The sequence below is a fragment of the Tupaia chinensis genome, unplaced genomic scaffold, assembly GCF_000334495.1.
Source record: "Tupaia chinensis unplaced genomic scaffold, TupChi_1.0 Scaffold000477_1, whole genome shotgun sequence".
In the NCBI taxonomy this organism is placed as follows: domain Eukaryota; kingdom Metazoa; phylum Chordata; class Mammalia; order Scandentia; family Tupaiidae; genus Tupaia; species Tupaia belangeri.
The window spans coordinates 1,159,540-1,184,367 of NW_006159986.1; the positions used below are offsets into that span (position 1 = coordinate 1,159,540).

The window sequence follows — 24,828 nt, forward strand, 5'->3', positions numbered from 1 at the left end:
TAATAGTTTGTCTGGTTTTTAGTTAACTGTTTTCCATGACGCAATTTCTATCTCAAAGTGATTGCAGATTTAACTATGTAATTGTGTTGTGCTTTTGTTTTTGTTCAAAATCCTTCATTAGATCTTGAAGTGTTAAATGGAGCTTAAATAAGAGGCATTGCTTCCTGTCTCTTTTATGGTGTGGTCAGTTAGTAGCTAATGGAGAGTGGAACAAAGGGGTGCTATTGTGCAATGAGAATTGTCTAACAAGAGATTGCTATCAAAGACAGAGGCAGGTTCTAACAAAAAGTTACATAAAACCGTTGCCTTTTTGAGAAAGTAAAATGAATACTACCTATGAGATATTATTGATTTCTAAAAAGAATCAGTTGAGAAAATAGACAACTTTTTAAAAAACTTTTCTCTAGTATGCTATGTTAAAATGTAAGTTTATCCTAAAATCTTCATGCTTACATTAGCTTAAATGAAACAATGAGAATAAAGATGAAAGGTTTGAACTTCTGGATTCCTAAATAGATATAATTATTCAGTTGCTTTAAAAATCTTATTGCTAGAACTCATACAAAAAATATGTCCTGCTCCAAGTATTTATAATTTGTGAGATGAGGCTAAATGAATTTCTATCGCAGTCGTAGATTCATTCTGAAATAAGGATCAAGGTAATAAGAAAGTGAAGTTCATGATCTTGTTTGCTTTTCATATATATACTGCTTTAAGACATTAGGAATAACTATCCTTACTCATCATGTCTGATGTAGAAACCTGGATTGAAGAAACAATGACCACTATCTGCTATAGGCCAGTGTGTTTGTTGAAGAGAGTGAGAGAAGAACAGAGAGACAGAGAAAGTGAGAAAATACCTGTCAGGAGGGTGACCATGCTGCAATCCTTTCTTGTCCATTCTCCTCCTAGGATTTTGGGCACACATACACATATGTCCAGGGTGCCTGGTGTGTTTTTCAAGCTGCTGGGTCAGGTAGGACTCAAACCAAGTGGTCGACCATGTAGGATCCAGCTGCCTTACCCACCACACCACTGGCTGGCCCCACATGTGTTTTTATTAGACCCTCTAATAAATCAAGAGTCTTGTCGGATTGCAGGTTCTTTGAGCATAGGGTCTTTGCTTTTACTCATCTTTACAAACAGTCCTGACACAGAACCTGGGACATAGAGTAAATGCCCTCTGAATGAAAGAAAATCGTCAGCAAGGCCAGAAGGCCTGTTGCACAACACCTGCATTGTTTTACAGACTGGTCCTCAATCCTAGGCCTTCTCATCCATCTGCTTCTGGAAAGGCCTACTTCTCTTTGGGGAGGATTTTTCCCAAGGCTTGACTCTCACACCACGCTGCGCTTCAATTTACAATAAGCACTTGTTGAATGAGTGCTTCATCCACAGTAGCAGTGGAGCATCATCCTTTTACAAATGAGGGATGGAGGCATAATCTGTACTAGTGGGTCACTGGAAAAGTCATGAGACATTTTTGCATAGAAAAACAGAAAAAAAAGTCATGACTTTTCCGACGACTCAGTATATGGGTCAGGCTTGGAATGGACCACTATGTCCACACTGGATTCCCAATTTTGAGACAAAAACAGGAATGGAAACCACATATGAAGCAGCAGCAATCATTAAAAGATTGGGATACATTGGATTAAATAGGTTTTACATTTTAGATCTCAGGAAAAAAATCATGGGAAGTATTTGAAATATAAAAAAGAGTAATACATTGACGGACATGCAGTATTCTTACTTCATTAAGCTGTAACTTTACACATTTTGTAACTTGAAACCATCATTACAACATATTTGTTAAAAAAATCAAAACTTGCTGACATAGTTAACCCTTTATTTTTTTGCTGAGACTTAAAGTATGTCACATGCATCTGTCAAACCACCTATGAAATGCAAATTAATGCAACCTTTGTATGTCAGCATTTCCTATATCACCTAATGTAACTGCAATGGCTAAAATAATACTTTTGGATCCTTCTCTTAATTTGAAATTTCTAAAAAAGACTGTGGGGATGTGAAGTCAGGTGGTGACCTTACTTCAAAATCAGTAATTATGAATTTGTTATTCTTAGAGCATAGTTTGCTGGTTATCCCCCTTACATCCAGAAGAATCAAGACACACACACATGCACATGCGTGTGTCTATTAGTATGCGTTACTATATTCCCTTTGCTAACCAGATAATATACGACCTTTAAAAAATAGAGCTAATCAAGCCAAAAGTGAAGAAAAAATAACCCAAATGTTCACTAACTAGTGAATGGATAAACAGAATGTGGTAAGTCCATACAATGGACTATTATTCAGCCATAAAAAGGAATGCAGTACTACTAATATATGCTTCAACATAGATGAACTTCAAAAGTATCATGCTAAGTGGGACCAGCAGTTAGTGTAATGGCTATGTCCCTGGACTCCCATGTAGTTGACCACAGTTCGAGTCCCAGACCTGGTGGCTTAAAATCACGCCGGGCGCGTGTGTATGAGTGCCCAAGATCCCGAGAAGAAAATGGAGGAGAAGGGATTGCGGCGTGGCCATCCCCCCTCGGGGTGATTTCTCGCTTTCTGTCTCTGTTTCTCTCTGTCTTTCTGGCGAGCACACATGCCTTATGGCAAATAAACCTCTCTTCCCCCCCCCCAAAAAAAAAAATATATATATGTGTATATATATATAATGCTAAGTGAAAGAGCCAGACACAAAAGGTAACATATTATATCAGTCATGAGAAATTTCCAGAAGAGGCAAATCCAGAGACATGAAGCAAGTTAGTGTTTGTGAGGTGATGGAGGGAGGAAGAATGGGGGATGACTGCTAATGGGTACCATGGTGATAGTTGTACAACTTTGAGAATATACTAAAAATCATTGAATTACATACTTTGAAAGAGGTGAATTTTATAGTATATGAATTATATCTCAAATTTTTAGAAATAAAATATATGGCTAACCACAAATGCAACTAAAGCTTTACTGATTTTTAAGTTATCACTGAATTTTGATGAGTCTCAATTTCCTTACCTCTAAAATGAAGAGGTAGGATTATAGGCTGTCTTTCATCTTTCTAGCTTTAACTATTAATATTAACAACTCTATTTGTTATATAGATTTTCATAACTTGGGAATTTCTCACAGTAAGAGCTTTGTCTATTGTCTGAAATAAGGAACTGCAAGTAAAGATGCCTATGTCTGTCCTTGGGCAATTATTGCCTGACATTAAGAGTGTCACTTAAGATGTCAAATCTCTTAAGAAATAAGGAGGATGGGACCAGCAGTTAGCATAATGGCTATGTCGCTGGACTCCCATGTGGTCGAACACGGTTCGAGTCCCAGACCTGGTGGCTTAAAACTCACGCTGGGCGCTTGTGCGTGCATGCCCAAGATCCCAAGAGGAGAATGGAGGAGAAGGGATTGCAGCGTGGCCATCCCTCCTGTCTCTCTGTCTCTCTCTGTCTGGCGATCACACGTATCCTATAGCAAAAAACAAAAAACAAACAAAAAATTCTCCAAAAAAAAAGAAAAAAGAAATAAGGAGGAAATCCAACTCCTTGATAAAACTAAAGATGCCATCAGGATAAAAAGCAGAAGCAGTGCAAACCAACGGAATTCAGTTGGCCAGCTCCTAACACCATAAAATAGGTTTTTATCTAAAACAAAAGTTCCCTCTCACTAAGTCAAAACCAGCACAGTTTAAATACTTACAGTTTCCACTGCATTTTTACCTGAGTTTCACATTATTTGTCACATTTTTGCAATCTTTCTGCTTTAGGCTACTCAAACTACTCAATTGCAGCCACTGTTGTAAAACACCAAATCCCCAAGAAGATTTGTATGTTTCTTAATAAACAATTGGTTTTAGTAACCAAATAAAAATGACAGATGACCCAAGCTGCAAAACCAGGCTGATGGTCAACTGGATGAGACAAAGGACAACTGCAGAGATGTGACACAAAAAGTTTTAGGTTATTTCAACTGAAGAATGAAAACCACAATTGACAAATGAAAACACATCCAGTGTTTTAACCAATGGCCAGTATGCATTTCATTCAAATCCCTGAATAAAATAGGAAATTCCCAAAGCCAAATATAAGCATCACAATAAATCACAGGAGTAGATGAAAATAGGATTTTTGAGCCCTGTGCAAAGAGAATCCTTTGCAGATTTTTTTTTTTTCTTTTTTACTATAGGGCTTGTGTGCTTGTTAGAGACAGAGAGAGGAAAAATGAGAAATCACCCTGCAGGAGCGATGGCCACACCACAGTCCTTTCTCCTCTATTCACCTTTTAGGATTTTGGGCAACATGCACATGTGCCTGGTGTGATTTTCAAGTTGCTGGGTCTGGGAGTTCAACCGTGGTCAGCCATGTGGGAATTCAGCACCTTAACTACCACATTACCTGTTGGCCCCAAATTCTTGCAGGTTTTTTTTTTTTTTTTAGAAGTATTATTTATTTGTAGTATTATTATTTTTAATTGTTATATGAGACATGTGTGTGTTCATGAGAGAGAGAGAGACAATAAGCTGCCAGGTCAGGGACTTGAACTGTGGTTGGGCACATTGGAGTCCAGCACCTGAACCATCAATGACCGCCTGCTGGCCCCAATCCTTGCATTTTTTAAAAAAGATTTATTTATTTATTTATAATTCCATTGTTTTCTTTCTTCCTTCCTTCCTTCCTTCCTTCCTTCCTTCCTTCCTTCCTTCCTTCCTTTCTTTCTTTCCTTTCTTTCTTTCTTTCCTTTCTTTTTTTCTTTCTTTCCTTTCTTTCTTTCTTTTAACTTGACCAGAGAGAAAGGGAAAGGGAGAAAGCAAGCCGCCAGGCCTGGGACTCCAACCATGGTTGGCCATGTGGGAATCCAACACCTTTAACTACCATGCCACCTGCCAGCCCTGAGTCACCGAGGTTTTTTTTTGAGAGGTTTTTTGCCATAGGGTGCATATGCTCGCCAGAAAGACAGAAAGCAAGAAATCACACTCCAAGGGGGATGGCCACGCTGCAATCCCTTCTCCTCCTTTCTCCTCTCAGGATCTTGGGCACGCATGCACACACGGCCGGCGTGAGTTTAAGCTGCCAGATCCGAGACTTGAACCGCAGTCGACTACATGGGAGTCCAGCAACATAGCCATTACGCCAACTGCTGGTCCCAAATCATTGCAGTGTTTTTTTTTTGGAGAGGTTTTTGCTATAGAGCACGTGTGCTCACCAGAAAGACAGAAAGAGACAGAAAGTGAGAAATCACCCCCCCAGGGAGGATGGCCATGCCGCAATCTCTTCTCTTCCATTCTCCTCTCGAGATCTTGGGCATGCATGCACACACGCCCGGTGTGAGTTTAAGTCATCGGGTCTGGGACTCAAACTGTGGTCGACTACATGGGAGTCCAGCGACATAGCCATTACACCAACTGCTGGTCCCCCAAATCATTGCAGTTTTAATCAACTCTTTCCTAGTCACTCCCTAACTTATTCTACCTCAGTCTTTCCATTTCAGCTAATGGCAACTCTATTCTTAATCACACCACAGAACAACCTGTTAGGAAATAGTATTGGCTCTACCTCTGAAATAGGGAATTAAAACACTTGTCACCACCTCTACCACTACCAAGATACAATTTCTCTTACTGGAATTATTGCAGATCCCCTAGTTGAACTCCCCAATTTCCAACCTTGCCCCAAATACAGCTTATTCTCAACTGCAAGTGGAGTGATTCTTTCCATATGAAAGGTCCAGTGAAATCACCTCTCTATTCAAAACCTTCTAAAGATTTTCAATTTCATTCAGTAAAAGCCAAGTCTTTACCATGGTCTACAAGGCCTGATAAGATCTGTTTCCCCGGCCTTCTCTGGCTTCTTGCCCCATTACTCACTGTGTTCCAGCCACACGGGATTATTAACACTTCTTTAAACTTGAGCCCCAGGGCCTTTGCACTTGCCGTTCCTCAGTTTTTGGCAGGGCTCACTCCTCATCCTTTCAAATCTATTAAAATGTTACCTCATTGAAACCTTCCTTGACTCATCCTCAACCCTCAGTAGCTGCTTCATTTTTCTCAAAGGCATATTACCTTCTAACATCCTATTATATAGTTAGCTTATTTACCTGTTTATAATCTGTCAGCTTTCATCAGGGTAGAGTTTTTTGTCTTTTTAATTACTATCGTATCCCACCACCTAGCACAGTGGATGCTGACTACATGTGTGGAAGGATGTGAACTCACCAGTGTCCCCCAGGTCAGTGCTCTGAAGAAACGTACGGCAGCGCTCCTTGTGCTCCTCAAGGGAACTTCTCTGCTTGTAACTCCTTCCGCAAAACTCACATTTGTAGGGTTTCTCGACTAAAAGGAGAGCACAAGTGGCACTTAGTGACGCTTAGGAGTCATAGGGGTCACATACAGATGGTGTACTGAAGCTCTGCGAAAACTGTTCACTAGAAACTAGTTTGCTAAGCAGAGTTAGAGTATTCGGATACTTCTTCTCTTTCAGTGTTGCTAGAGGGTACATGCACTTCCCAGTGAGAGACACAGAGAGAAAGAATAGAAGGAAAGTGAGAAATCAGCCCCCAAAGGGGACAGCCATGCTGCAATCCCTTATCCTCTATTCTCCTCTTGGGATTGTGCGCATGCATGCACACACATGGGCATAGTGTTCAAGTGGCAGGTTGGGGACTCAAATCACACAGTAAGCCATGTGCTGTCCAGCCACCTTAACTGCCACATCAACCGATGGCCGCACATACATTTTAATCTATATGTCTTTTACATTTAGGAGGCTGAAATAAGGTTAAGGCCTACGATTGATTATTATGTCAGAGTATTCTTTGAAAGGATTGCTTCCTGTCACAGATGAAAGGATTGGATTTAATGATTATCATTTAGCATAGTGTTTTGGCTCCAGGTCAAATCTGTTTCTTAAGAAATTTGTTTAAAGAATGGTCCTTTTATTATTCAAAGAGGTATAAGAATGAAACAGGAAGGGATTCCTTATTTTGTGACATCCATCTGGCTGTAAATACAGAATGCTGTAGTTTGTAGGAGTTAGCCACTGGGCTAGAAACTGACGGCCTTTTTAGAACACTGACAATATCTGGACAAATTTAACTCACCCTTGCCAAGTGGCTATAGCAAAGTCTGGGCTAAAACAATAAAAATGGAACTAATTCACAGAAAAGTGGTTTTTTTTTTTTTTTTTTTTGGAGAAATTACTTATTATTTCTAAAAATGTTGACATAGGGCACATGAGTTCGCCAGAGCGAGAGAGGAAGAGAAAGCAAGCTGCCAGGTCCCAGATTCAAATCGAGGTCAGCCAGGTGGGAATCCAGTGTCTCAATCACCAGACCACCTATTGGCCCTGAAACTAATATCGCCACCGGGTCCAGGATGTGAACCACAGTCGACTACGTGGGAGTCCAGCAACATAGCCATTACGCTAACTGCTGGTCCCACTAAGAATAGTTTTGATAATAAAAATATGAACAAATTACAAACATGACTTCATGTACATTTCTAAAGTGAAGCAAAAGATTCCTCAAAAGTTTACCCATAAAAGAGCCAGCAGGTTGAGTAGTGCCTAAGGCGTTAGACTAGTACATGGCCAACAGTGGTTAGAGCCATGGACCTGGTGGCAGGTGCATGTGCGCGTGTGCCCAAAATTCCAAGAGGAGAACAGAGAAGGGACTGTGGCATGGTCATCACTCATCACTGCAGGGGAACAATTTCTCACTTTCCCTCTCTCTGTCTTTCTCTGGCAAGTGCATGAGCCCGATGGCAAAACTTTTTAAAAATTAAAAAAAATTTACCTATAAATTCAGTCAACCCTTATCCTCCCAACTCTTCCAAATGCCTTGTTGCTTGAAATATGTAAGTAATAGCTTCAGTTCTCTGTGCAAGGCTAGCCTTTCTAATTTGTTGATAAAATATATCCTATGAATTTGTCAGGATTTTAGGGATGAAAATTTTTATTTTTCAAACTCCTTTTGTTCTGTTTAAAACAGAGGCTTTAAATTTGGGATTTAAAGCACTGAAAGATCCTTATGCAGGGGCAGTAGTAACACAACTAACTGGCACAGCAGTAACATAATTGGACCCACAGGGGAAAGGTCCTGGGTTCGAGTCCTGAGTACACAGGTGTGCTGTGATCTAGGCTGGCTGAGACAGAGGGTAGGGTGGGATCACAGCATGAAGACACCGTTGGGATGTATTCTCTCTCTCATGGAAAAAATAAATGATTAAACTTAAGGGGAAAAGGCTCCTATTGAATCCCAATTTAAAATGAATATAAGTTTACTATGGCTAAAAATGTCAAGTTTTTACATAAGTTGGAGTCCTCGAGCATCTGTCTTAAAGATGCCTACTATAGTTCCTCACTTGAAAAAGGTAACAAAAGAAAAATATTTGTTTTTGTTGTTGTTTGGACCATATTCACTACTTTGAAAAATGAGCTGTTAAAGAAAGAAACCCTTCCCGGGACCAGCAGTTAGCGTAATGGCTATGTCACTGGACTCCCATGTAGTCAACCATGGTTCCAGTCCCGGACCTGGCGGCTTAAACTCACGCCGGGCGGGTGTGCGTGCGTGCCCAAGATCCTGAGAGGAGAATGGAGGAGAAGAGATTGCAGCGTGGCCATCCCCCTGGGGGAGTGATTTCTCATTTTCTGTCTCTCTGTCTTTCTGGCGAGCACATGTGCCCTATAGCAAAAAAAACAAAAAAAACAAAAAAAAAAACAAACCCAAACCTCTCCCCCCACCTCAAAAAAAAAGAAAGAAAAAAAGAAACCCTTCCTTTGCCACTTATGATTTCAGATGGTGGTAGGTTAGGTTGAGGCTGACTTGTTTAATCCTAGTCTCTGAATTGTGACCAGTTTCGAGTTTGGGGCTGGGTTTTAGTCAAAGCAGAAGATGTGGATTGACATAAAAACAACCCCCCCCTTTTTTTTTTAAATAAAATGTAGTCAGATAACATCAAGAACATGAGGTCCCAAATTTGAAAATAAACTCAGTCTTATTTTTCTAGGAGGGAAATTCTAAATGTTGAAAGAAAAAAAAAGATCTTGCTTGGCCAAAATAAAGAGTAAAAACCAAGAAAGCACATGACTTTATATGAATTCTTATTGTTACTCATCTTGTAGAGATTAAAATAAGTAGAATGATCAAGAGGAAAGTTGGGTTTAAGAAAGTTAGCCCAGAATGCTAAAAAGTAACCCCCAAACAACAATTTTTACCCGGTTTACAGTTTTTCATAATTTATAAACTATACATTATTCACTTGTCCAGTTTTTTGCATGGAAAGTGTGTGCATATATTAAGACAATAATCTTTTAATAAAGTTTAGCATAAGAAAACACTGATGGCTGCAATTTTCTCACAAAAATTAAAAAGGCATTTTTATAGGGCAGGCTCTTTCTGTTTGATTATATGTTCTCCAGGGAAGCTAGAATAGTGAGGAGATGATCATCTCTATTGAGGCAGACGGGGAGCAATTAATGCCTTAATGGAAGTGTAATTAGCCCTAAAGGTCTCTGCTGTTGTAACCCTTCAGAACAAGAATGACAGATTAAAACCTCTATACTTAACTCTTTCCAGTTTCCACATAGGGCTCTGCGGAGCGCACAATTACTAGACATGGCATGCACATTTCTTCCACTTACCAGAATGTGTCCTAAGATGCCCGGTGAGCGCATCTCTTCTCTGGCATGCGTAGTTGCAGAGGTGACACTTAAAAGGTTTTTCCCCTGTATGAAGTTTAATGTGGCGGAGGAGGTTACCTTTCTGAGTAAAAGATGCCCCACACTGATTACACTGGAATGGGCGTTCACCTTTAAAAAGGACAAAAAGGAGATTTCTGATCACTAGGCAAATGGAGAAACATATGCACAGATTAGATGCCTATGGCAAAAGTTCATCTTTTAGACAGTTTCTGCTCATATTGGGATCAGCTGGGAACTGGATTTCAAGGAGGCATAGGATTTACTTATGGAATCTTCCCTCTAAGAAGAGAAAAAGCACCCATGTAGCAAGGCTATTTTAAGTATCATCTTGTTTTAAATGAGAACAAAGAAACAAAAGTAGCTCTAGAAAGTTAGACGTAAACTTATGTATTATTATTATTTCAAATAATTATTTATTTCATTGATTTATTTATTCTTTTTTTTTTTTCTTAATTTGACCAGAGAGAGAGAAAGTAAGAAAGCAAGCCACCAGATCTGGGATTCCAACTGAGGTTGGCCATATGGGAGTGTCCAGCGCCTTAACCACCATGCCACCTGCTGGTCCCATAAGTTTATATATTATTTAGGATTCATTTTAAACATAATCTCTTTTGGGGGAAAAAAAGTCGGACTTAAGTCCTAAGAAGGTGTCAAGGGCCAGAAATGGCTTCTCTTTAAAGTCTTCCTATCAGATGTGTGATGCATTCTATTGGCTCAGTGGGATTGTGTATGTTTTTATAGACTATCTGTTTAATGTTGGAAGATCATCTTTAAAACTGGTAATAAAAAACTATGTCTTTTCATCTACCAAATGAAACCCCAGTCAGGATATCTATTTTTATTAAAGATGTTATCCTGAGCTGGCCTCGTTATGCAGCAGTTAAGCTCTGTGCCTGTAGGGAGCTGGATCCCACATGGCCAACTAGCTGCAGCTTGAACTCCAGCACTAGCAGCTTGAAAAACACACCAGGAGGACCAGCAGTTAGCGTAATGGCTATGTTGCTGGACTCCTATGTAGTCGACCACGGTTCAAGTCCTGGACCCGGTGGCTTAAACTCACGCCGGGCACGTGTGCATGTGTGCCCAAGGTCCCGAGAGGAGAATGGAGGAGAAGGGATTGCGGCGTGGCCATCCCCCCGGGGGGTGATTTCTTGCTTTCTGTCTCTCTCTGTCTCTCTGGCGAGCACATGCGCCCTGTAGCAAAAGCCTCTCCAAATAAACAAACAAACAAACAAAAACACACCAGGTACATGTGTGTGTGTGCCCCAAATCCTGATGGGCTGGAGAACTGGTGGAAAAAGGATTGAAGCATGACCACACTCTATTGAAGGTACGTGCACTTGCTCTTCCCCTTACTCTCTGGAAGCCATGTACTCTCTAACAGTTAAAAACCCAGTAAATTAAAAAAAAAAGCAGTATCCAGAAATATATGAAAGATGTCTTAAGAAGCAAATCATACAATTCAACTCCTACTTATTAACTGCAGAGAAAGTTTTTAGCTGATGTAGAATACCATGCTCTCTATAGTCTTTTAAAATTTTTTTAAAAGAATTATTTAATTTATTCATTCATTTATTTTAATTTGACCAGAGAGAGACACACATACAGACAGGGGGGAAGGGGAGAGAGAGAAAGGGAGACAGAGAGAGAAAGTAAGCCGGAAAGCAAGCCGCCAGGTCCAGGACTTGAACCATGGTCAGCCATGTGGGAGTGTCCAGCGCCTTAACCACCAGTCACCTGCTGGTTCCCCATCTTTTTAAAATTTTAAAAATAACATTGGCAAGACATTTGACAAGTTCATGGTGAAGAAGGACTAAAAATCACTGGATAAGTGGCAATGCAGAGAAAGAGACATGTAAGAATTATAGCAAAAAGCAATGATAATAATTAAAAGTCCCAAATACCATCACTTAATTTCTCAATTGGCTGCATTAGGAAAATTTTCAGAAGAATGGAAAAAGGAGACTATTTACCAGTATGGCTCCGCTTATGAACCATTAAGACATTGAAGCTAATGCAGGATAATCCACACACATCGCAGTTCATCTTCCCACTGGTTGGCCTGCTGCTATCATAGGGGACAACATGTCTCTCCAACTTAATGTTTTCATATTCATTATATTCTCTCGAATAGCTGTAAGGAATTTCAGGCTCTTCTGCATTTCCCATAGGCTCTGGTTTTAAAATACTCTCATCTCTCTCACTGTATTCATCTTTCACTTTCATTGAATCATCTGCAGGGAAGAAAATGTAAGAAATGAACAATGACTGCTTTTGGAGCTATCAAAGCCACTCAGAAAGCAGAGACCCACAACTGACAATTAAATACCAAATGAAGCTAACATAACATTGCACATCTATAAAACAAGATGACACCATTAGGAAGGTTGCTCATTCTTTGACTTCAGAACCACAGTCAGAGAATACATATACTCACACATAAAAATAGATGACCGCTTTTTAGGCTATCCAGAAAATTGGAGTTAATAGGTTTTAGCTATAAATGCTCAAAACAAACATGCAACAGACATTTTCAGCAACTCTTCTTCAGTATCGGGTGAGAAGAAAGGATCTCATATCTAGTACCTGTTTAGGTGGCTGCAGCTGAAAAGGCAAGGCGATGTGCTCTTAGGTTTCAAGGAGAAAACACAGCTTTAATTCTTCAAATGTATCCAATTTAAGCCACTAAGATGACAGTTGAATAGTTAACAGGGTTTTTCTGATTTCACACCATGCTTTGCCTCTTCTCTCCCATGTACATGAACTGCCAGAACATGTCTTATCTCCTTGTCTCTCTTGGAACTGATAAAGACACAATGCTCAAAGCAGAGGAAGCCCTCAGTACTAGTGAAATACTGTTGAGAAAGATGAAAGGAGAAGTAATTCTTTAATATAACCTAGGGAGCCACTTCCAGCAACCCAGGTAAAATGGGGCTCAACTTAAGCAAGTGGAAGAGCATCTACACCCAAGTTAGGGAGAATTAAATTCAAGAACCCAAGATTAATGACAGGGTTGGATAGGAGAGGAGAGACTGGCCCAAGAGAGGTGGCTGACCAACACTGTCTTAAAAAGAGTTGTAACACCATTTTTTAAAAAAGAATTATTTATTTAATTTTATTTATTTATTTTAAAATTTGCTATAGGGCATGTATGCTCATGAGAGAGACAGAGAGACAGAGAGAGACAGAAAGTGAGAAAGCAAGCTGCCAAGTTGGGGACTCGAACCATGACTGACCACATGGGAATCTAGTATTTCAATCACCATACCACCCTCTGGTCCCAAGCTGTAACACTCTTAAGGGAAAGAACATAAAACAAAGAAGGCAAATTCATGTATTAATACTAACAAAACAAGAGGAGTTGCCTGATGTAATAATAACGAACATTTGTAAGGGGTTTTTCATATATAAAATATTCTATATAAATGCTTACTTTTTCAAACATTGGCTCTTAGGGATCAGAAGTTGTACTTCCCCAATGAGGAATCACAAATCGATGGAATTTAGGGCCAGGAAGGAATTTAGAGCTTATTAACCATCTCTCCTGTTTCTCAGATGAGGAAATCTGGGAGCAGAGAAGTTTTCAGTGATTTGTCCAAGGTTACACAGCCAGTTACTGGCAGAGTTGTGATTATGATGCTAAATTTTTTTTTTTTTTGGAGAGGGTTTCGCTATAGGGCGCGCGCACTCGCCAGACAGACAAAGACAGAGAGACAGAAAGCGAGAAATCCCCCCCAGAGGGGATGGTCTCGCCGCAATCCCTTCTCCTCCATTCTCCTCTCAGGATCTTGGGCACACACACACACGCGCCCGGCGTGAGTTTTAAAGCCACCGGGTCCGGGACTCGAACTGCGGTCGACTACGTGGGAATCCAGCGACATAGCCATTACGCTAACTGCTGGTTCCCTACAATGCTAAATTTAATCCTCAACTATCAACTTCTTGGCTTTGACCTCACACATTAGATATACAAGGTCTTAGTGGCTTCTTACCAACCATATTCCATATCTTCCCATCAATAGCGTAGATGCTAAAACTCAAAACACTCTGGGAAAAAGACATTTTTAAAAAAACTACATCCCTTCAAAAAAACATCAGTAAGTGTTGCTCCTATTGCCGCATAGGAGGAAGTATAACTGCAGCTGTGCCTGGCTTGCTACCTTCAACCCAAGTTTCAATTTTCACTTCTATCAAGGTTACCTTTCATCTATATTAACTGTGTTTGCTTAATAGAGCAAGACAGGGCCTAACCACGACAGAGGAGCGGTGGCTGCGACACTGTTCCACTGCTTCTCACCACAGTTCATGGTTCACAACTTTTCACTCTTTGACTTGCAGAGAAGTAAGGCTGTAGGATAAGTCTGATATGTTTCAAATTTGCCCATTCTATGCCTCTGGGCTATATATAAATGGATATCTATTTCCTACTTGGAAAGAAGTTCATTTCCTTCTTTCTCTGGATAGGTTTTGCCTGCTTTCAGAGGAAATTTGTTTGCTTATGGAGTTTTACTTTTAAAAACTTTTTTTCTTTTTTTAAGTGAAGGATGCACCTGAGACTTGTACCCTCCTCCCTTCCTCCATCACTCCAGCTGCGGGTGATATCCCACCAAAGCTTGAGTGCTCTTCAGTTTGCATGTAGGCGTTTAAAAGAACCTCAACGGAAAACTTCAGCTGCTGAAAACCAGAAACAGCAGATAGAAAGGGCCAGCAGAAAAGGATCCTTTTCATTTTGGTTACAAAATGTGAATTCAATCAGATTGAGACCACTCCATGGTCAGTGAACTTTTAAAAATAGTAAGATCAATGTGTTGAGACTTTTTTTTTTTTTTTTTTTTAAGAGAGAGAGGTTTTTCCTACAGGGCACGTGCATTCACCAGAAAGACAAAGAGAGAGACAAAGGACAGAGAGAGAGAGAGAGACAGAAAGCAAGAAATCACCCCCCAGGGGGGATGGCCACGCCGCAATCCCTTCTCCTCCATTCTCCTCTCAGGATCTTGGGCACGCATGCACACGCGCCTGGCGTGAGTTTAAGCCACGAGGCCTGGGACTTGAGCTGCAGTGGACTACATGGGAGTCCAGCAATATAGCCATTATGCCAACTGCTGGTCCCAGTGTGTTGAGACTTTTTGATACCAGAGTTCCTTTCCTCAGGATTTTGACCTTACTAGACCTGATTTGCAACTCAGTACTGTACCAACTTGGTTCAAAATCACATCTTGGCTTTAGTACTTTAAGACTTAGCTGTAGAGCAAGGAAGACAGTATTAGAGACAGAAGGCCATAATGGGAAGCGTAAGAATCACAAGGGGCCAGCTGGTGGTGGTGGCACAGTGGTTGAGGCACTGAATCTCACATGGCTGACGGTATGACTGGAGTCCTGGACCCGGCAATTTGCAAAACACACCGGGCACATATGCATGCATGCCAAAATCCCCGGGGGAGAATGGAGAAGGGATTACAACATGACCATTGCCCCTAGGGGGTGCTTATTCATTCTTCTTTTCTCTCTTTCTCTCTCTCTCTGGTGAGTGCACGTGCCCTATTGCAATTTTTCTTTTCTTTTCTTTTCTTTTTTTTTTTTAAAGTCACAGGATAGGGCATTAAGGGAGTCCCTCAGACTAAAAATAAATCCTGGTATAGTTGCAGTTTGCCTTTGGAATTTACCAGTTTTAGGTAAAGGATGACCTAAAACTGGATGACCTCTCTGCATGGTTACTGAGGATCAGCGATTTATTATAGTTTCCCATGTGAAGGTAAACAGAGTTAAATATTGGAATACATTAAACTCTAAGGTGCAGATGAAATTCCCAAGAGATTATTTGGTTTAGCATCGAGCCTCCAAATGCAGTCCATCAAAATAACCAAGAAACTAGTCTACTCTAATGAAGAGATTCCATTCTATGGAAGGCAGGTTTACTAGGGCATAGGAAAGTGGGTGTCTACTTGTTATCCTTAGAAAATATTAGTAAACACATTCTAAAATCAAGATTGTAATTTTTGAACCCAAACTTGCTTCTAATGTATGATTTATTTATAAATGCATCTTCCTTCTTCCAGTCTCCAAGACTTGAAACAAAAATCCTTTCCCTTTCAATATCCATATCAAGTCAGTCTCCAAAACCTATTGGCTCTCTAGATGTCAATGTCTCTTTCTTCCTCTTTGCATTTTTTTTAATATATAAATTGCCAGAGGGTGTGTGTGCTTGTCAGAGGGACAGAGAGAAAGCACTCCTTCAAATGTGTGTGGTCATGCCACAGTCCTTTCCCCTCATTTCTCCTTCCCATCAGAATTTGGCCATGCATGCACATATATCCAGTGTGTTTTCAAGTTGCTGGGGCTGGGAGTTGTACAGATCTACTATCATGTGGATCTGGCTCCTTTAACCCCAGGACTACAGGGCTGGTCCTCTGCAATTTAATTTCGTCTCTCATCACATCATACCTAATAATATTCCTTTCTAGACAGATGTACTACAAAGGTAATCTACACTTTCTGCCTCTACATCCTTAAAACTGACTCAAAATTCCCTGTAATCTGGTTTTGCCTCCCTAATTCACAGGATATGCCCCCTCTGAAGACCATCCAAAGCCTTCCAGATGCCATTCTCCCCACCTTCTCTGTAGTCTTTGACATGACCATCATTTTTTTTTTTTTCTTTTCTAAGGTTTTTGCTGTAGGGCATGTGTGCTTGCCTGAGAGAGACAGAGGGACAGTGAGAGGAAAAGTGAGAAATCACCCCCAGGAGGATGGCCAAGCAGCAATTCCTTATCCTCCATTCTCCTTTTGGGACTTTGGACATACCTGCACGTGAGCCTGGCGTAATTCTTAAGCCGCTAAATCCTCCATTCTTCTCCTGGGATTTTGGGCACACATACCTGGCATGATTTTCAAGCTGCCAGGGCTGGGACTCAAACCATAGTTGGCCCTGTGGGAGTCCAACATCTTAACTATTAAAGCACCTGCTTGTCCCTCCTTGTTCTTTTATACTCTCATTTTTCAATGAAATTGTGCCTCCTTTCCTTACCTTTCTGATTGCTTCTTTCTAGCTCTTTTTTTTCTCCCTCTGCTTCCTAAATTCTGTCCTTGGTCCTCTTTTTCTTTTTTCTAACCCCGTCTCCTGTGCCAATGTCATCTTAAGGTTTCAACTATCTATCTCTCTCTCTCTCTCTCTTTTCAGCCCTCTGTTTCCAAAGGTTTCCTAGGCATCTTTCCAATTACTCAGGCCGAAATCCTTAACGATCATTCTTCTTTTCTCTTGTTTGTGACCCACATTCAATCACTCATTGTTTTGTCTTTGTACCCAGTCTGCAATCTGTTTCTCCACCCATTACCCTAATTCTCGGACCCTGTTACCTTTCCCATGACCTACTGGTGCAGCCTCCACATTGTTCTTCCTGACTCCTGTCTGTCTCCTAGCTCACCGTGTATATTACCTCAGTACTGTTCTTCCCAAATTATAGCTCTGGTCATATCGTGGCCCTGATAAAATTCTTCAATATTCTCCACAGCCAACAAAATAAAGTCTAAATTCAGAAACAAAGAGTTTAAAAAGGCTTTTCAAGATCTGGTCCAACTTATTTTTAGAATGGTGACTTTGATTATTCAGATATCTTTAAGCAATTAAGCAAATTCTAAGTATTCTTGGCTTTATCCATATTATTTCTTTCCCTGATACTGCCACAGGTCAAAATCCTACACATCTTTTAAGGTTAAACTAATTTGCTATCTACCCCCCTACTATGCCTTCCCTAATCCCCCAAGCTAAAAAATAACCTGTTCTGTCTTCCTCTGACTTACTTATAGACTAATTTCATATCCCCTGCAGACATGTAAGCAAGTTGAGGGCATAAGCTACACAGGTTGGGCATGTTTGTATGTATGTATTATGAGTATTCCCTATGATTCTGCTTAATCAATACATATTTTTAAAATTATTTTATCCAATTTTATTTGTTCATTCATTCATTTTAATTTGATACCACACACACACACACACACACACACACACACACAGAGAGAAAGAGAAAGTGAGAGAGAGAGGGAGGGAGAGAGAGAGAGAGAGAGGAAAGCGAGAAAGCAAGCCACCAGGTCCGGGACTCGAACCATGGCCGACCATGTGGGAATGTCCAGCGCCTTGACCACCACGCCACTTGCTGGTCCCAATCATTACATATTTGTACTACCTGAGATTGTATGGTTTTATTTATTTTTTTAAATTTATTTACTGGGGCTGGCAGATGGTGTGGTGGTTAAGGGTGCTGGACTCCCACATGGCCGACTGCAGTTCGAGTCCTAGACCTGGCAGCTTGCTTTCTCACTTTCTCTCTCTTGCGCTCTGTCTCTCTCTGGTCAAAATAAAATAAAATAATTAAATAAGTTAAATAAAATAATTCTTTTTTTTTTGGAGAGGTTTTTGCTATAGGGCACGTGCGCTCGCCAGACAGACAGAGAGAGACATAGAGACAGAAAGCGAGAAATCACCCCCCAGGGGGGATGGTCACGCCGCAATCCCTTCTCCTCCATTCTCCTCTCGGGATCTTGGGCACGCGCGCACACATGCTTGGCGTGAGTTTTAAGCCACCGGGCTCGGGACGCGAACCACGGTCGACTACGTGGAGTCCAGCGACATAGCCATTACGCTAACTGCTGGTTCCCAAATAAAATAATTCTTAAAAAATTATTTACTTATTTTTTAATTTAAAAAAAATTTTAAAAAGAGATTTTTGCTATAAGGCGTGTGTGCTCGTCACAGAGACAGACAGAGGCAGAGAGACAGAAAGCAAGAAATCACCCCCTGGGGGGATGGTCACACCAGTCCCTTGTCCTCTGTCCTCCTCTCGATCTTCTGGACATGCATGCATACACACCCAGCATGAGTTTTAAGCTGCTGGGTCCTGAACTTGAACCACAGTCGACCACATGGGAGTCCAGCGACGTAACCATTACACCATCTGCTAGTCCCTATTTACTTATGTCTGCTATAGGGCACATATACTTGCCAGAGAGATGGGGGATTGAGGAGGGTAGTGAGAAATTACCCCCCAGGAGACATGGCCACACTGCAATCCCTTCTCCAGTCTCCTTTTGGGATTTGGGATTTGGGGCACACACGCACATGTCCCTGGCATGTTTTTCAAGCTGCTGGGTCTGGACTTGAAGTACAAAGTCAGCCATGTGGGATCCAGTTGCCTTAACCTCCATGCCAACTGCTGGCCTTGATTGTGTGGTTTTAATAGAAGTTTGGAGGCTCCCATCATAGATCTGCTAATTTGAGGGTGGGGACTGGAAATATGCATTTTAAAACATGCTTTCCAGGTAAGCCTCAGGCACAATGGAGTTTGAGAACTGCTGCTCTAGAGTTTGATACAGTAGCTTACAAAAAAGTAGACATCTAATCAAGTCTTAGTACATGAATATATAATTTGCATTAGTCTCCTAATGGGCCCACAGTGTATGCGACCTCTGTTATACTATATCCTATGGCCAGATTAATCATTCTGCAGCAATAAAACGCTTGTTTGGAAGGTTTCAATCTTGCTTATAGAATAAAGTCCAAACTCCTCAGTGAGGCGTCCAAAGGCCTATTCAGAACGTTCCCAAGTCTATGTGATCATCTCATTTCTCAGTCTTCTTGACACACATTTCTCTCTTTACTAGAACCTTGCTACTCAAAGTGAGATCTTTGCTTGTATCAGTAGTTCTGGCATCCCCTGGGAGTTAGAAATGCAGAAGCTTGGGCCTCAACCCAGACCTGCTGGATCAGAATTGCACTTTTAACAAGATTCTCAACGATTCTTAGACACAGTAAAGTTTGAGAAGCATAGCAGCAATCTGACTAATCACAGTTCTGCAAGCCTCTGCTCCAGCCTTTCCCACAACTAAAATGCCCTTCCACCATATCAACATTCTATTCAAATTTCCAGATGTAGTTTAAATACCATTTCTTCCATGCAGACTTCCTTGACACCCTTACCTAGAAGAAAATGTTTTTCTGTTTCTTTGCTTTCATGTACCTATCTCATTTTGCTGTATATTTACCATGATATAATTAACTTAAAATTTTTTAAAAAATTTATTTATTTTAATTCGACCAGAGAGGGACAGAGTGAGAGAGAGAGAATGCATGCATGAAAGTGAGAAGGCAAGCCACCATGTCCAGGACCTGAACTGCGGTCAGCCATGTGGGAGTCCAGCGCCCTCAACCACCATGCCACCTGCTGGCCCCCTGTGATATAATTAACTTCTACAAATTCACCTTTATATAGTCAATGTGTTCATAAACTATAAATGTAAAACCAATAACACTGTTCTACTGACTTACATTATGTATTCAGATAGACCATCATTTTTCACTAATTTTCAGTTGTCAGTACCTGGCAACACCTGAACTATTTAATAAAGGCAGAAAATCTGAAAGATCTGACAACAAATACTTGAATATACTTGAGGAACTGCCTCAGAGTATCCTGAAGTCTTTTGCAGAATGAATAAAACTTTTTTAATGTGAACCATCTCCCGTTTTTGTTTTATAAGTTCTAATTTCTTTAATAGTAAGTGACACACAACTTAAGTGGACACTTAGAAGATTATTAAGAATCTTTGGAACCAGCCAGTGGCGTGGTGATTAAGGCACTGGACACTCCCACATGGCCAACCACTATTTGAGCCCCAGACCTGGTGGCTTGCTTTCTCGCTTTCTCTCTCTCTCTCTGGCCAAACTGAAATAAATGGATGAATAAATAATAAATAAATAAATAAACAAATAATTCTTTAAGAAAAAAGAAGACTATTAAGAATCTTTTTTTTTTAAGAATTATTATTATTTTTTCTTTATTTATTTAAATTTGACCAGAGAGGGACAGAGTGAGAGAGAGTGATAAATGGAAAGTGAGAAAGCAAGCCACCAGGTCCGGGACTTGAACCGTGGTTGGCCATGTAAGAGTCCAGCACCCTTAACCACCACGCCACTTGCCGGCCCCAAGATTATTAAGAATCTTCATAGGCACTAGCAGAATTTTACTTCTTAAATCAGGATGTCGGTCTATGAGTATTTAGTTGTTATTCTTTAAACTACACATGTAATTATATTTGCCTTTTTGTATTATAAGACCTATTTCATAATAAAAAATGTTAAAGACTTCCTGAGTAAATTTTTTTATAATTGAACTTGTGGATAAATGAACATACCAAACCACAAATTGCTGATAAAGGTAATTGTGATACATTCCCAAAGGGGGGGAAAAGATGTCTAAATTAAATCTAACCCATAGGAAATTAGATTCAAGTAAACTTCTTTCTAAAGGAGCTGCTCTGGGGTGCAATTGTTCCCATCTTTGTCTCTGTTCTGGAGGCCTCTTAGGAAGATGACACACATTAACACACACACACCCCCCTCCAGAGAGAATTTTGTAGGCTGAAGAGAACAAAGGTTTGGCTCACTGGGGTTGATGCACATGGTTTCATTTCCTGGGGTGATGGTTATCACATGAAAGGCTTGCACTCCAGAGTAGACATTTTTGGTTTCACCTGAGACATTGCAAAAACAATGGGTCCTGGAGAGGATCCAACTTCTAAATCCTTCAGGGGCAATAGCAGTCTCAGCCAACTGTGCCTCGGTTTGTTTTTACAGGCACATAAAATGCTCGGTTGGAGAGAAGAACCTATCAAAGACGGCAAACAGAACAGGCAACTTGGGTGTCTTGGATAGCATGTCGTTACTAAGAATTTCCCAGTGTAAAAAGGGGGTTCCAAATTTCTACCCTGAACTAGGAGATCTCAGAATCCAATTCCAAGAAGGACAAAGTTTGAAGTGTTAGCCTCATGTTTGCCAGAGCTATTGTGAGAAGGACAAAACAAGACAGAGGCTGTTAGACAGGGAAGATACAAAAGGGTGATGTTGTTCAAGTGTTTTACAAGGATCGGGGGTCATAACCATGAAATCCTCAGCACATGCAAAAGTCAACTGGATAACAAAGAAGCTTAATCATCTTAATGTGGCATTTTAATGATGCCACTGATTTGCTATGCCAATTCAGAGATAATGAGGCCCTAATGCTACAGATGTTCAGCCAGGCTAAAAGAAAGGGGGGGAGGTGGGCTTTTCTAGCATGCCATTTTCTAACTATCCAATTAAACAAATTGTGAAAGCATCTAAATAGTTTACCAGGTTTTGACAGCTGTTAATAGGATTTAGAAGCTTGAAGCACTAAAGAGCAAAACGGGAGATATATGTATTGTAGGTAGTCTACAGAATTTGTTGCTATCACCCAATCTAGCACAACAGATGAACTAGAACAGGCTTCCTTATAAAATTAATGTCTGCACTCCTCACAATGGCCTCATTGTATCAGCAACAAGAACACCGAAATGATGGGTCATTTTCATTTTGTAATTTATACTTTTGTGTATGAAATAATGAGAGAGAAAACTGCAATATTTTGAGAACTATAAAACAAGGAGAAGTTTTACTATGTGCTAGCCAGTAAAATTATAAAACTTCAATGCAAACTAAACTTTTGGTCATGGATTTACAAGATTCATGATATTTTCTTTTTTCTCTTCTTTTCAAATTTAAAGTGATGACATCAATTAATTTACAAAATGCCATTTGGAAAAATCTGGAAAAGATGAATCCGACTAATAAGAGATAAAATGTTAATATCTTTTTTTTTTTTTTTTGAGAGGTTTTCGCTATAGGGCACGTGCGCTCGCCAGACAGACAGAGAGAGAGAGACAGAAAGCGAGAAATCACCCCCTGGGGGGATGGTCACACCGCAATCCCTTCTCCTCCATTCTCCTCTCAGGATCTTGGGCAAGTACGCACAGGCGCCTGGCGTGAGTTTTAAGCCACTGGGTCCAGGACGCCAACCGCGGTCGACTACGTGGCAGTCCAGCGACATAGCCATTACGCTAACTGCTGGTTCCCAAAATGTTAATATCTTAATAGCAATGAAATAAGGTAGTGGGCTTGGATAACACTCGGTTAAAGTTCTCATTAAAACAAATTCTTATCAGACTTAAATTTGTGCTTAAAGAATTTAAGCTGGACATCAGTAAATCATGCTGCTTTGAATGTAAAAGCATTAACATGAAAAAAGTGTCAGTTGCAAAGGAATCCTTCTCAATTTTACTAATAACATTAATTTTTGTCTTATTATCTATCAAATTGTTCATTCATTGGCATAATAAAAATAATTTTGTTTAATGATTTCAGTGTAAGTCTTTGCTTCCCCACTAGAAGACAAGAGAGTTACTACTTTTTAAAAAATAATTATTTTATGTAACTTTATTTATTTATTTATAATTATTTTAATTTGACCAGAGAGAGACAGAGTGAGAGAGAGAGAGGGAAAGTGAAAAAGCAAGCTGCCAGGTCTAGGACTCAAACCTCAATTGACCATTTGGGAGTTAGCTCCCTTAGCCACCACGCCACCTGCTGGCCCCAAGATTTACTACTTTTAACAACAGGAATACACTACACACCAGCAGTAGGTAAAGTCCCAGTTGCTCAGCTGAACTAAGCTCTTCAAATATCATGGGGGCACAGGATCAGCAGTTAGCGTAATGGCTATGTTGCTGGACTCCCACATAGTCAACCACGGTTCGCGTCCTGGACCTGGTGGCTTAAAACTCACGCTGGGCGCGTGTGCGTGTGTGCCCAAGATCCCAAGAGGAGACTGGAGGAGAAGGGATTGAGGCATGGCCATCCCCCCTGGGGGGTGATTTCTCGCTTTCTGTCTCTCTGTCTCTCTCTGTCTGTCTGGAGAGCGCACATGCCCTATAGCAAAAACCTCTCAAAAAAAAAAAAAAAATCATGGGGGCAGGTGCAATTCTTTATCTAGAATTATTGTGAGGATTGAAGGACATCACGTATGAAAATTCTCTCTAAATGATAAATAAATCTTCAAATATAAAGTAATTTTGTTTCTATCCATTGTAACTATTAGCTTTTTCTGATTATATTAATGTGTGTATCATATTCTTTTATATTTACATCTCTTAGAAATAACTGCTATCCTGGGGCAGGCAGGTGGTGTGGTGGTTAAGGCACCGGACTCCCACATGGCCGACCACAGTTTGAGTCCCGAAACTGGAGGCTTGCTTTCCTACTTTCCCTTTCTCTCTCTCTGTCTCTTTCTGGTCAAATTACACAAATAATAATGATAATAAATGAAATAAGATAATTACTTTTAAAAAAAGAAATAACTACTGCCCATCAAGAAATTAGTGGATGAAAATATGTTCAAATCGGTTGAGATTTCAGATGTTGCCTAACCATAGCAGAGATAGATTAAAGTATGGACCTGGTAAACATTTCATATGTAAATCCAGAAGAAAAACTTCTTACATTCAAATTCTCTTGCTTAAGATATTTACTTTTTAAGAAAATAACATTGAATTTAAAAGTTTAAAGCATATCAAGATAAAATTCTTGAGGCCAGCAGGTGGTATGGTGGTTAAGTCTCTGGACTCCTACATAGTCAACTATGGTTTGAGTCCTGGACCTTGTGGCTTGTTGTCTCATTTCCCTCTCTTTCTAGTTCTCTCTGGTCAAAAGAAAATAAATAAATAAATAGAATAATTCTTTAAAAATAGATATAATTCTTGGGGCCAGCAGATGGTGTAGTAGCTAAGGTGTTGGACTTCCACATGGCACACCACAGTTCAAGTCCTAGACCTAGAGGCTTGCTTTCCTACTTTCCGTTTTTTCCCTCTCTCTCTCTGATCAAATTAAACAAATAATAATGACGATAATAAAAATGAAATAAGATGGGACCAGCAGATGGCATAATGGCTACGTCACTGGACTCCCATGTAGTTGACCATGGTTCAAGTCCTGGACCTGGTGGCTTAAACTCACCTGGGAGTGTGTGCATGCATGCCCAAGATCCAGAGAGGAGAATGGAGAAGAGATTGCGGCATGACCGTCCTCCCTGGGGGGTGATTTCTGGCTTTCTGTCTCTGTCTCTCTGGTGAGCGCACGTGCCCTATAGCAAAAACCTCTCCCCCCCCCAAAAAAAAAGAAAGAAGATAATCTCTTAAGAAATATATAATTCTTGGGGCTGGTAGGTGGTGTGGTGGTTAAGGGCACTGGACTCCCACATGACTGACCGTGGTT

The 24,828-nt window shown here is 40.4% G+C and overlaps 1 protein-coding gene across 3 annotated transcripts in view; it reads right to left on the minus strand.

Annotated features, from left to right (window-relative positions):
- The window catches only part of IKZF3 (IKAROS family zinc finger 3), a 109,310-nt gene that overhangs the window by 21,885 nt on the left and 62,597 nt on the right, over window positions 1-24,828 (minus strand). For 2 of the 3 annotated variants that reach the window (XM_006155907.3, XM_006155906.3), the window contains exons 4-6: window positions 11,684-11,944; window positions 9,651-9,818; window positions 6,227-6,343 (exon numbers count right to left, since the gene is read on the minus strand). In XM_006155907.3, coding sequence (XP_006155969.1) covers window positions 6,227-6,343; window positions 9,651-9,818; window positions 11,684-11,944 — 546 coding nt within the window. Of the gene's footprint in view, window positions 1-6,226; window positions 6,344-9,650; window positions 9,819-11,683; window positions 11,945-12,296; window positions 12,562-24,828 lie in introns of those variants that run through there. The other variant, XM_027774757.1, reaches the window with a different exon arrangement.